At 35.9% G+C, this 14,041-nt stretch overlaps 1 protein-coding gene across 2 annotated transcripts in view; it reads left to right on the forward strand.

Annotated features, from left to right (window-relative positions):
• The window catches only part of RIC1 (RIC1 partner of RAB6A GEF complex), a 44,541-nt gene that overhangs the window by 20,570 nt on the left and 9,930 nt on the right, over positions 1 to 14,041 (forward strand). Inside the window, exons 4-16 of one of the 2 annotated variants that reach the window (XM_010169791.1) lie at positions 2,371 to 2,478; positions 3,679 to 3,821; positions 4,065 to 4,201; positions 5,183 to 5,274; positions 6,349 to 6,437; positions 7,431 to 7,575; positions 8,082 to 8,130; positions 9,832 to 9,984; positions 10,336 to 10,539; positions 11,930 to 11,968; positions 12,195 to 12,305; positions 13,075 to 13,164; positions 13,749 to 13,909. In XM_010169791.1, coding sequence (XP_010168093.1) covers positions 2,371 to 2,478; positions 3,679 to 3,821; positions 4,065 to 4,201; positions 5,183 to 5,274; positions 6,349 to 6,437; positions 7,431 to 7,575; positions 8,082 to 8,130; positions 9,832 to 9,984; positions 10,336 to 10,539; positions 11,930 to 11,968; positions 12,195 to 12,305; positions 13,075 to 13,164; positions 13,749 to 13,909 — 1,521 coding nt within the window. The remainder of the gene's footprint in view (positions 1 to 2,370; positions 2,479 to 3,678; positions 3,822 to 4,064; positions 4,202 to 5,182; positions 5,275 to 6,348; positions 6,438 to 7,430; positions 7,576 to 8,081; positions 8,131 to 9,831; positions 9,985 to 10,335; positions 10,540 to 11,929; positions 11,969 to 12,194; positions 12,306 to 13,074; positions 13,165 to 13,748; positions 13,910 to 14,041) is intronic. The other variant, XM_010169792.1, reaches the window with a different exon arrangement.

Raw genomic sequence — 14,041 nt, forward strand, 5'->3', positions numbered from 1 at the left:
GTCAAAGTAACTTAACTAGCAAGGCTGACTTGTGCAGATGTGACTCTGTGAACGCAGTGTACTTTTGATTGTGCTCCCTTTGCACCCATAGTAAGAGCTTCTTTTTTTTTTTTAATTGATGATTTTGATGTAATCACAGGCGATGAATTAAAATACTGACATTTTGGAGTTTCACTCATGATTACAGTGCCTCAGTGGAAAAAGAAATGCTCCGCAGATAGTAATGAATTTGCTGAAACTAGCTTATGAAACTGAAAATATTAAAATATTCTTGCAAATTTTTTTAATTCAAAGATGTTTAAAGAAATAGAAGCCTGCTTACATGGAGATTTGAAATTTCTCTTATAGCAAAAGTTGCCTTTTAAACCATGTTGTTCCCATTCTGGCTTTATAGTTTGTGCTGTGCTGAAACACTGTGTTCATACTTAGTTATGTACCTTAGTCAGTTACAACAGGTCTGTTATATGGTGTGTTACAGGTACATAACAGCCATGTTTATGCATTACACAACCATATGCTCTCAGTTCTAGTCCTTTGGTTACACGATTCAGTTGTACCACTGATTCTTGATAACCCAGAGTCATTTAATCTTTCTTGGGCTATACTATCTGGACTTGTACGTCCACATGGGTTGAAAGGCGTGTCTCCAAACACCTGGGGTTTGGTGTTTCTCCAGCCCCCAGGATGCTGCATTGCAGACACTGATACAGAGATCTGAAGGAGCTTTATTAACTCCAAGAAATGCAGTCTCGTTTACTGTTTAAAAAAACCCACAACAACCCCAAAAAGCTAGTGTTAACTAGTTAGTTTTTTCCTTTTTCTTTTTAATTTTTTTTTTTAATTTTATTTCAGGCTTACCCCAGTCCATGATAGCTAGCTTACATGAAGGGCTATTCTTTCCCAAGACAGCTGTATTTTGTAACTAATTTTCTATTGAAATACCAAACAAACATTTTACTAATTTTATGTTTATAGAAGTTATCATCTGTGTGTGGTAGAATAACTAACCTTACATTAATTTTTCTTATTTTTTTGTGTAATCCTTCATGGTTCACCATGGTTTTGCCTTGAAAGGTTGTTACTACTTCCATCTGCTATCTCCAAAATGTCAAAGGTTGCCTTGGTCTTATATTGGCAAGCATGTATCTTTGTCCTTGCTGCATAAGAAAAGGTGTAGTATCCATCAAAGAATAACAGATATTAATTTTGTGTTTTGCTATAAAATGGTAATGGAATTAAGGCACTTGATATCACCTGAGATAACTAAGGCAGGAAAGAGACTGAGGTATCCTTGTGGTGTCAGGCTTACCTAAAACTGCAGCTGCTTCGGCTTCTGCCATGTCTTAGGCAGTTGCATTGACTGCCCTGGTGTAAAATAGAAGTGTTTTGTCAGTTAAAATCGAGGTAAAGATTACACAGATTTGTGTACATATCTATTGTTTCAGACTAATAAAGTTGTACTAAACTCCAACTTGTCTGCATTGCATGTTTCATGCATAGTTTGCTTTGTTTACTAGCATAATATTCATGGCATGGATGAGCTGGATGACATGATATAATGCTTATGGTTGTAGGTCAGTTTTCATTTAAAAAAAAATAAAAAATGAAACACATGACACATCTGATAACCCAGACAAATAAGGAATACTTTAATGATGCTGTGTTCAGTTTTAAAATAACTGTGCTTCATTAGAGAATGAAATGTGAAATTTCAAATGAGGAAAGTAGAAATTGGAAGCTTTCTACATCCAGAAGTTGATACTGTGTAATGGTCTGTTTAAAAGGAGAGAAACAGTGCTCTCTTTTCTTAGTAAGTCTTAAGTTTATTGTTAATTTGCTATAGGGAAGATACATTCTTATAAATAACTGTAGTAAATATCTACTTATTGGATTATGCATGCTGAATTAGTAGTATAGGCATTGATCTGGCAAAAGGAGCTGGAGAAACACGAACATTTTACAGTCAGTAATAACCAGTAATGCATCTTGGCAAGGAATTAATTGGGGATACTTAAAAATTCAACACATCTAATTAATGGAAACAGTTGAATAGCATTTTACTAGATCAGAATTGGTATTAATATGTATCCCTTATTTTAGGATTCTTAAGGTAGGCTACACAGATGTTGTGTTCTATTCTCTATTCATTGTCTTATTTTGTTTACATACTCTTTATAGGCATATAGGATGATATGATAGGCTAAAATTCTTGCACTAAAATTATGTCCTAGTATTAAGTGCTGCTTGTGGCAGGTTGTACATGAGTGTCTGGTGTATATATATATTGGGGAAAAAACCCACAGGAATTTAAGTCAGTAGCTCTTTTTATGGCCATTTTGTTCCATTTGTAGTATTTCTCTTTTATTTTAGAGGAAGCCCACATCTGAAGGGAACCCCACATTATAAGGAAGAACAATGCGCTCCTTCATTAAATCTAGAAGTTAAGAAAGTGCTGGATTTGCAAGCCTCTATTACAAGGTATGCTCACTGATCCCTTCTTAAGAATTTTTCTGCATATAGCAGTTACTTGTTAAAAAGTGAAGGCGAAGCTGGATGGAAAGAACTTCTAGTAAGTTTTTACACTTTATTAATAGTAAGGACTAATAGTTACTAACAGTATGTCTAAGGAGGTGAAAAATAAATTGCTGGTTTAGAATTCTTTCTTTCTGTGCTTGGATATACTGATATTTTTAGCATATAGAAGTATATAGCACATGTATATAGTATATGTTCTGTATTACATAACATGTATGAACATGTGTAATATGTTCAGTATTACATTACATAACATAACATGTTGTTATGTTACTATAAATGTGTTTGTCCTTGTGCTTAATGTATGGATTAGAGATTACCTCGAGACATAGGTACATAAGAGCAAAACCATATATAGTATTTCAGCATTTCTCCAGCTGCCCACAGAGGGTCCCTTTTTGTTCTGGAACAGCTTTTTGTTTACCTCTTAATTTTTTTGTGGTGATTGCCTTCCCTATAAATAAGCTTTAAACATGCTAAATAAGTGTGTATAAAGAGTTGGTGAAACTGTATAGCATTGAGGTGGGATGGAAAACTTAAAAAGTGCAATTTGGGAAAAGTCCCCATAGGAGAAAATGAATGTTGGAAGAAATGCAGTATCTACTGGAAGAAGCTTTCCTGGCAAGCTGCAAGTTTTTATCTGCATGCAAATAGATCAACAATAGTTTTCAGAATTTTGGAGATGTTTAGGGAAGGATTTAGGAGAAGTCTGATTTCTGCTTCATCAGTGAGCTTAGACCACAGGTTAGAAAGTGCTGTGGATTATTGACAGCCTGGGCAAAATAGGTAGTTTTCTAGGATAGATGAATAACTGATTGTTCACAGCAATGTCTTATGTTTAGTCAAAAGTATTAAAATGATCTTCATCAGTTCATGTACCATTTAAACAGTTACTCTAACAATACAGACCTGTTCATGAACCCTGATTCCTGGAGAAAGAGAGATGTACACTGTATTTTGTCAGCTTGGTACCTTTACTGTCTAGAGGACTTAGGCACTTAGTTTGTAACTTACTTGATGTAACTTCTCAGCATAGTTGCTGATGCAAGAGGCAGTAATGATGGTGTTTGTTACATTAGTTGATTTTTCTGTAACATTGATTTGAGATGCAGTTTTGTAGATATTGACAAATACATTTATTAGTTTGCAGTCCATGTTAGAGGATCTACTTGTTGCTACTGCTGATGGATTTCTCCATCTTGTTCACTGGGATGGTATGACCAATGGAAGGAAAGCCATCAACCTATGTACAGTTCCATTTTCTGTGGACCTGCAGTCATCTCGAGGTAGGTTTTGGGGTTTTTTATTGCTTATGATAGTTAACTGTTGGTGAAATACCATCTCTTACAAATTGTTATCTCTGTTCTCAAACAGAGATGAGAAAAATGTACCTTTTATAAATGTGAACAAAATAGCCTTTTGTTTGTTTGTTTGTTTGTTTTGTGAAGTAATAAGTAAATCACTGAAAAGTCTGTTGGCTTGCAGTATCATTGAGTTCACATATTTTTAAATTACTGATATTTTCTCAGCAGGTTCATTTTTGGGATTTGAAGGTGTCTACATCAGAGATATGGAATACTGTGCCACGCTTGATGGTTTTGCTGTTGTTTTTAATGATGGCAGAGTTGGTTTCATTACACCAATGTCAAGTAGATTCACTGCTGAGGTATATTTCCTTTAGTATTTCTAGTCTGCATTCTACAATAAGTGTTTTCTCCTTGGTCTCTGCATTTTAGTTAGCTTTCTACTTTAAATTATGTTCAGCTGCAAAGACATTAAAATTTAGCAACTGCTTAAGAGATAGCATAAGAACAAAACTATATTTCATACCATAAATTGAACTGGATTGTTCTAGGGCTGGTACCTGTTTATGGGAGAGCATAATTGATAGTAGATTTAATTTTTGCTTATTGCTTTAAAATGCCATTATAGTTTTGAGGTCTTCTTACTGCTTCTGACAGACTTCCTGTTCCTAGTAGTCATAAGTGATGTGATAAGAAGTGTTCTCCTATAGCTTCTTCTAGCTTTTAGCTGTAATCAAGTCTAACTCTTCTCATAGTGACAAACATACTTAAGAGTTTATTTTAAAGGAATAGTTTCCAAGTGATATGTTTTTTTATCTGTAATTTAGCCTACAAACTGCATTACATTTCGTCATTAGATCTCTTTATTTTAATTATGGAAAACCCAGAAGGATTTGTGTAGTCTGTCCCAAACTTCTTCACAAACTAAAATATCTGCAATTTCAGCTGTTGCAGATGGGAATTTATTTTCCTGTTTTGTCTTCATCTTTAATACTATCTACTGGTTTGGGGTTTTTTTTTTAATGCACTATCAGGGATATTCTTGCCTTATAGATATTAACTTGCTTTGGTTATTCAAAGCTCTGATAAACAGTTTCCTTACCTACTGGCATCTTTCTGTAGTTTCAATTAGGAACAATGAAACTAGTTTTACATATACTAGATTTTGTTTATGTGAGCCATGTCCGTTAATCTTGACATTTGCAGTAGAAATTTGCTGAAGTGAGAAAGGTCAACTGGCAGACCTGTAGTATGGCGTGCATGGGTAGCACATGGGTAGAATCTGACTGTCGTGAATAAAAGCACTGTTCAACCAAAAATTCTGTGAATTCCTTTCTTTACAGCAGCTCCATGGTGTTTGGGCACAAGATGTGATTGATGGAACTTGTGTGGCAGTAAATAACAAATACAGGCTAATGGCATTTGGATGTGCCAAGTAAGTTTTGTAAAGCTGGAAAATTATTTCATTACAAAGCTTAAGTACTAGTTTTTTCTTACCAAGTTGTTTTACAAGGGCTGTGAAGATAAAAACTGTCAGCCTTCCTAGAGATGGTATAGTCTGCTCTGTCAAGAAGGTAAGAGGGAAGAAGAGAGAAATTTATTGCCTACTTGAACTGCAGTTGAAATTAATGCTTGCTGTTCAGCTCTGGAGAAAAAAAATTAAAAGGTTACTGGACCAGCAGCAGGGATTGGAAAAGGCTGCTGTCCCAGTTAATCTCAAAGCAGGATTATAAAGTCGGTTTTAAGCAGTTAATTGTAATAATACTGAACAAGAATCAGCACTTGGCATCCAACTGAGAAAACGCTCTGTGAAGTGTTGATTTGATCAGGAAGAACATTGCCTGTTTGAGTAACTATGATTATGTATAAATTAATTTTGCGAAAGTGCTTTTAGTTACAGTATTTTGCTTACTGGTCCTTCAGGACAGTTCCTCCTGTATAATACTGCCTTAGTTGGTTTAGAGTGCAGCTTTTTTTTCTCTTTTAAAAAAAAAAAAAAAAAAAAAAGTTTGGTTTTTAGAGCATTTAAAAAAGTCTGAGTAGTTTAGTCTTCAACCATCTTCTACATCATTCTCTGTTGTAGTATCAGTGCAGTGTATTGGTCTTTGCTTCTGAAACAGAAATAGTTACTGTAATTCATTGGTCTTGGTATGCATTAGTACACACCTGTTGAAACTGTACCACTGAGTGAATACTGACTTTTTTTGGTGGATTGTCTTGCTATTGGAAGCCATAAATATATGTAGATTGTGTGTGCATGCGTATTTTCGGAGCGTGAAATAGTCTTAGTGCATTGGTTGTTACAAGGCTGATGTTTTGGGTCTTCCTGTGCCTTCTGGAAAGTATCTTATAAATTTGTTTCATAAAGTTCTTAGAGCGTTACTTGCCACAATGTTTCTGTTCTAGATAAATTTGGTATTGGTGAGAAAAAAACAGCTTTTATTAACCTCTTGAAACTGTTGAGAAATCCAAATGTTTTGTAGTCTAAAGCTTGTGTAATCTCTTCCAGCGGCTCTGTGCAGGTTTATACGATAGATACCACCACTGGTGCCATGCAGTTTTCTCATAAATTGGAGCTGACACCAAAACAATATCCTGGTGAGCTACTTTTATTGCTAGAATTTTCCATCTGTTTTTATGATATTAAAGAATATTTTTATCCTTGGCTAGTTAGCAACTATTTGTTGTTTGCATTATCACTAATGGGATTAGTATTTACTCTTGCATGTTTGTAGTAATTTACTCTGATGCATTTGTTCTTTTAGCTGCTTGAACTGGCTTTTGGATGTGTTTTGTATATGAGGGTCTGTTGATTTTATTTGGTTTTTTGCTAAATATGAATCTGAGTTTGGAGTTTACAGACAGTGCTGCTTCTGGTTGTTCTTTCTTAAATGCTGCAGATTTTAGTAGTTCGCATATGTAGTCTTGAGATTACTTTTCCATTACTCACCTGGGAAGATGAGAGATTATTGTCAAAACTGATAATGAATATAATAGAGATGTGAATTAACTTGAAACAACAGACACGTAGGGTACAGAAAGAAATAAATTAATCCAGTACCCTGCCTGAACTGCAGTGGACAAAATCTCAGTGGAATTTTCATGTAGTAGTGATGAGTATTGTGGGCTTGAGACTGAGGAACATATTAAGTAGGTAAGTTGCATCCTCAGCTGAAAATATGAGTGCATGTAGGGTTTCAACAGAAAAAAAATAAAATCTGTAAATAACAGAGTTTTACAGTTGTGCTAAGTGACAAAGGAAGAGGTTTCAAGGGTGAATATAAGATATTCTCTTCTCCTAAAAAACATTGTAGCAGAATTTCAGTTCTGTGGTTGTGTCATAGCACAGTGTATTTTTGACCTGTTTTCATGTGTACTTAGTTTCCTATGAAACCAAACATGTATTGGAAAGAAAACATTGATTCTTTTTTTGTTGCTTATTTGTTTCGAGATGGTCAGTTTGATGAATGCAGCAAAGAAGTTAATTAAAAAATCAAATATTTATTGCCATATATTTCTGTTTCTACTCTTATGGTGTGGAAGGACATTTGATGTTTTTCATATGTTATTTTATTGTCTGTTTTTAAACAGATATTTGGAATAAAACAGGACCTGTTAAACTTATCAGATGGTCACCTGATAGCTGTGTTGTGATGGTGACCTGGGAATGTGGAGGCTTGTCCTTATGGAGTGTTTTTGGTGCTCAGCTTATCTGTACTTTAGGAGGTGATTTTGCGTGAGTATCTTTAATGAAATAGTAAAAAGATTTATTAGAAAATTTAGTTTTTCTAATTAAAAGCATTAGAAACTAATTCCCTGAATTAGCTTTTAAAAATATTTTTCCATTCTATAATGCCTTAGATTTTTGAATCAATGAATAATATTTAGGAGGGAATCATTTGAATATAAATGAAAATGTATTATTTTCTTTTTGTAGTGGTCTTTTTGGCCATAAAAGCAAATTACCCTAAAGGCAGGCTTTAGCAGGCAAATTTTAAAGTTTCCTCAGTGCCAGTATATATTTGCTGAAAATGTGATAACATCCAGAAATCACAGTTCAAATAATTTACGCTAGACATCTGACAATTGCATTGCCTTTTATTCAGTGTTATGGATCAAACAGACTTTATAGTTTGATGTGGGGTTCAGTATAGAACCGTATGACAATACAAAGATAGGAACATAATTTCTTATTTTGTTGAAGTTATTTCCAACCCCAAACTTTTCTGTTCTGTTTTTAAGGTATCACTCTGATGGTGCCAAAAAGGACCCTTTAAAGATCAGTTCTATGGTAAATATGAATGTAAAAATTGGATGGCTGTTAAATTTTAAAATTATTTTTAGTAAAACAGAAAATCAAACTGGCTTTCTTTAGCTTTATTACTTTTAAAGAATAAGATGCCTTTACTACACTTCCTAATACCAATGATGTGTTGAAGGAAGAAGGAAAAGGGGATAGCTGATGATTATTTTTTTTTTCATCTATATGCCTTGTCATGAGCTTTGCTTCTAATACTAAGAATGAACACTTTTGGTTTTCCTTAATCTCTTTTTTTTCTTTAATCTGGTGCAGTATTTCAGACAACAGTGAGACACAGAACTGCATTAATTGTAAACTTACTCCTTAAAATTACTTTTGACTGTTGAAGTAGATTAACTCAGAATATGAATTCAAGAGAAACCTAATTGCTGTTGTTTTAATGCAAACTAATCAACATGAAATCCTGCTAGTCTCTCAAATCAGTAGATGCTAATAAATATCAAACACAATCTTCAAGGCCTCTTTTACAAACTGTGGTGAATTTTGTACAATACGTTTTATTTACGTAGAGTGTATTTGCTGTGCAGATTGACAATTTTACACATGCAACCCAACTGGATGTACATATTTTTAAGAACAGTACAATGTGCCTTTAAAAAACCCCCGAAGATTAAAATTCTGATACTATTTAAATTAATGAACAACAACCAGTGGTTTTTGTTCATAGAATCATGGAATGGTTTGGGTTGGAAGAGACCTTTGAAGGTCATCTGGTCCAACCCCCCCTGCACTGAGCAGGGACACCTTCCACTAGATCAGGTTGCTCAGAGCCTTGTCCAAACTGACCTTGAATGTCTCCAGGAACAAGGCTTCTGCCACCTCTCTGGGCAGCCTGTTCCAGTGTGTCACCACCCTCATTGTAAAAAATTTCCTCCTTATATCTAACCTAAATCTCCCCTCTTTTACCTTAAAACCATTACTCCTTGTCCTATCACTACAGGCCCTATTAAAAACTTTGCCGCCATCATTCTTATAAGCCCCCTTTTAAGTATTGAAAGGCCGCAATAAGGTCTCCCCGGAGCCTTCTGTTCTCCAGGCTGAACAGCCCCAACTCTCTCAGCCTGTCCTCAGAGGAGAGGTGCTCCAGCCCTCGGATCATTTTTGTGACCCTCCTCTGCACCTGCTCCAGCAGGTCTGTGTCTTTCTTGTGCTGAGGATTCCAGAGCTGGACACAGCACTCCAGGTGGGGTCTCAGCAGAGCGGAGTAGAGGGGCAGAATCACCTCCCTCGACCTGCTGGACACGCTTCTCTTGATGCAGCCCAGGATACGGTTATTGGCCTCTGGGCTGCAAGTGCACATTGCCGGCTCATGTCCAGCTTTTCATCCGCCAGTGCCCCCAAGTCCTTCTCAGCAGGGCTGCTCCCCAATTCCTTCATCCCCCCAGCCTGTGTTGATGCTGGGGGTTGCCCCGACCCAGGGGCAGGACCTTACACTTGGCCTTGTTGAACCTCATGAGGTTCATATGGGCCCACTTCTCAAATTTGTCTGGGTCCCTCTGGGTTACTTATGACTCCTACGATGATACATTTTAGAACATCAAACTGTGTGGTTCTTTACCAGGCTCATGTCTATCTTAAGATCAGTTACAGTAAGTTTCTGTAGTTCTTGTTTTCTGAGAACATATAGTGTTTGTTTTGGATTTTTTATAATTGTTATTCTTTTACATTCAGAGCTGGGGATCGGAAGGGTATCATCTCTGGGTTATTGATGGGAATTCTTCTTCAAACATGAAGCCTGAAAGAGATGCAAATAATGAAGCTCGCCAGTTTGGCATTCTGCAGTTTCATTTCATCAAGAGTGCACTCACTGTTAATCCTTGTATGGTAAGTTTTTTGTTGATAAATATATCCTTATTTTAGAGCATATTTCCAGTTTTCAGGTGAGCTCTGAGTTGCTCTCTGAACAGGTTTTAAGTCAGTTTTGCAGCCATTAGACTGGTCTTCCTTCTTTATTGTAGAGTCTTTAAAATAGTACTTTGAAAAAATTGCTATGCAATATTGTAACATAAAACCTACTAGTACATAGTGATACAAAACCTGAGAACTGCCTTAACACTAATTTTTCATATTGTTTACATAGAACATGTTAATGTATTGATCATGTGTTTTCCTTTGTTTTCTATACATGGAGTTCAAGGTTGCTTTTGTTTTTCTGTTGTTTTGTTTTTAATGTAGAGTAACCAGGAACAAGTCCTCCTTCAAGGAGAAGATCGCTTGTATTTGAACTGTGGAGATGCAACACAGGCTCAGAGTCCCAGAAATACTTCTGCACACTCTGAACATAAGCCTACCAGGGAAAGAGGCCCGTTTTCAGATGGCAGTTTAGATTCTCAGGGTTTAAGCACTTTACTAGGACACAGGCATTGGCATGTTGTGCAGGTAATTGTTGCTGGTTGCCCATATGTGCTCCGTGTTTGTAAGGGTTTTTAGGACTGGAATTTGCAGCTGATCTCATCAGTCTCTGCAGTACTGATATGAGATCATTGCCTTTCTGTTGCCTCTTGGGTTTCCCCTGCCACAGGTTTCTCTTATTGTCAGATGGTAAAGAAATGTTGGCCATTCCAGCCTTGAGGCTATGAGTTTGCATCCTAGCCAATAAAAAAGCTAAATGTCTTTTTGACTTCAGGAAGGAGTAGTTAAATTACATTCCTATGGTTTAAAAGGGACAATAAGTGCAACATGCAAGAAATCCTTTAGGGATTTGTTCTGTCATTTATGCAAATTGATTTAAGCATATTCAACTGATGAATACACCCTTCAGACTTTGGCTGTATTTTCAGGGAGTCTTAGGTGGCATCTGTTTAAGCACATAATTAAAACTTCACTATATCAAACTTATGGAGAAGAAATTATTTCCAAGGATAGTAATGGGACAGATTCTATTTTGTCTGTAATGTAGAGGAAAAGTTCAAGAGTGTTCTTCCACACTTGAATTGGTAGCTATTTTTATAAATAAGGATTTTTACAAGGTCCATAAGATAGTACATGAATCAGTATTATTAAACAGTATTTGGCTCCAGGCATTTATATTGGATTCTAGATACTGTTGAATTTCCACTGTAGCTGGCCGGGTAGCTCTGAAACTGGTGCAGAGGGAGGAAGTCCTCATTCTGTGTGAAAGTAAAACTAACCCATTTGGAATGACTGTGGGGAGCAACATACTCATGAGAACAGCCAGTGGATGGGTAATGAGAGCTCCTACCTGCCTTGTATCAGACCAAGGGCTGGAGTTTGAGCCTGGATTTGTATCATCCCATGTGACATGAAGAATCCAGGATCAAGATTTAATTTGACATGTCCCAGTCATGTGCTCTCATAACAAGGCTTTAGGATGTGCTGGTGTGTGTTTCTGATGGGATTAGAAATTTCATCCCAACACTGAAAGTCCCTCCTGAATGATGTGTTTATCTAAACTTGTATGTTCCCATGAAAAATTCTGATTAAGAAGTACCTGAGGGGGTAGAAGAGCAAATTTTGACTCTTAATCTGTATTACAGTATTAGCTGTTTTACTTGGTTAATGCATTTCTATATTTCTTATTAAAAACAGGCTAACATTTAGACTTCAGTAACTTTCTTGGGGGACGGGGAAGTAATTTTATTTTAAAAAGAAATCTCAACATTAAAAATCTTTAAGCTGGTGTTTTGGGAAAACATGGACTTTGTATAGATTTCTTTAGAACATTATAATTAATCACTACTTTAAGGGCGCTTGGTATAGTTACGTGGTTTCGGTTTTCTCTTTTTTTTTTTTTTTTTTTTTTTTTTAGATTCATAGTACATATCTAGAGAGCAACTGGCCTATAAGGGTGAGTTATTTTAAGAATATGTTCTTTCTTCTTTAAAAGTATTGAGTTTTTATAACTGTCCATTACAGAAAGAAGAATATGTGTTGGGCAATAAAGTAGAAAACGTGAAGATAACTTTACAGGTTTTCACTCTGACATTAAATTGCCTTGTAGTGATATACTTGGATAGGATATATCATTTAAGTAATTTCCCTGCTGTGGTTCTGGGTTTTTTCTTTTTTATCAGTTTTCAGCTATTGACAAGCTTGGACAGAATGTAGCTGTTGTTGGCAAGTTTGGTTTTGCACATTATTCTTTACTCACCAAAAAATGGAAGCTCTTTGGAAACATTACGCAGGTGAGAGATTATGTACTTTATTCAGGTGTACTGGAGAGGTTGTATTTGTTGGGATGTGACTCTTGGAGAAAATTAAAAAATACCTTTTTCAAATAAACAACCTGTGGAGACACTTCAGATTGGGGATACTGGTTTTGCATGTGTTTTCGTGAAATGGCTGAAACGCTTATCTTGTGGCTTTGGCACAATAATTTGTGTCTAATTATTAAAAGATTTCCAAATCTAAGTGCATAGAGTCAGACACCTACTCCCATATGTCTTATCTGAGAGTTTGTGTGAGCTTTGGATGCCAAGCTTGTAAATTCTGGCCAGAAGCAGAAGGCGAATTTGAGAGAGCTCAGGGATGCCAGTAGTGTAAGGAACTGTGGAGCTGTGTTTTGTAAGATAATTTTTGTCCTTCACATATTATTCTTTAGTATTTTGTTTTCTTTAAACAAAAAAACCCTTCATATACCTAGATTGTCTTGCCTCTATCACTAAAGCTTATAGACATTGTGCATGGCTTTCAGAAATTACCTATAGAATGTACATGTGTGAGTGTAAGTATGTAAAAGCACATACATGTATGTAATTTCACAAATCCCAAAATTGCTTAGAGTGGAAAAGACCTTTAAGATCATGGAGTCCAGTCATTAACCTCACTCTGACAAGTCCCTGACTAAACCGTGTACCTAAACACTATGTCTACATGACTGTTAAATACCTCCAGGGATGGGGACTGCCCTGGGCAGTCCAGTGCCCGAAATTTCCTTGCTTTTTTTCTTTTCAGGAGCAAAACATGATGGTAACAGGTGGCTTAGCATGGTGGAATGACTTCATCGTTCTTGCATGTTATAATTTAAATGATCATCAGGAGGAGGTGAGGTATTTTTCTTTGAAGTAAATAAATCATGTTTAGAATATCTGACCTGTTCTACAGTAGTATTATAAATAGGAAGAGCTTGATACATAGGTGGCTTTTGGTCATGTTCAGAATTCTTTATTGATATGTAAGTAATTCTTTGCAGAAAAGGTTATTATTACTATTAAAAATATTTTCTGCTACATTTCATGAATCTACTCATTGTTCTGAAAACTGTGACATTTTTGCATGTCAGCATGAAGCCTGTTCTCAGCTATCTACTTTACAGCATTTTGGGACACTTTTGTAAGGTTTTAAATTAGATGGGCAGAAGAGCTTTACTTACTTTTTGCTTTTTAAAACTAATGAATAAAACTCCTTCTTTATGTTTGTTCAGTACTTCAGATTTGGCTGTACTGTTTTTAACCACTTTGGATGCAATAATGCAATGGATAAAACATTTGATGAAACAAAAACACAGTACTGTGTCTTGCTAGAAATCCTTGACAGCTGTTCCACAAAAAGAAAATAATTGAACATGGAATTACTGTTAGTTTGTTGTTAAACAGAACCTGTGTTCAAACTGCACCTTTTCCTTGTAGCTGAGAATCTACTTGCGAACGTCTAATCTTGACAATGCATTTGCACATATCACCAAAGTGCAAGCAGACACGTTACTACTGAGTGTCTTCCGGGACATTGTAATATTGTTCAGAGCAGATTGTTCCATTTGCCTTTACAGTATTGAAAGAAGGCCTGAAGGGTGAGCATCAGTATTTAAATGCTTTTGCAATAATGTACTTTTAAATCTGTTGTTAGTCTGAGTAAATTCTTACGGTAATACAAAGTTGTTTGATAACTTGTGGAGTCTGATTTTTAAAATACAGAGGAGTGT

Source organism: Antrostomus carolinensis, unplaced genomic scaffold, assembly GCF_000700745.2.
Source record: "Antrostomus carolinensis isolate BGI_N321 unplaced genomic scaffold, ASM70074v2 scaffold7876, whole genome shotgun sequence".
Lineage (NCBI taxonomy): Eukaryota > Metazoa > Chordata > Aves > Caprimulgiformes > Caprimulgidae > Antrostomus > Antrostomus carolinensis.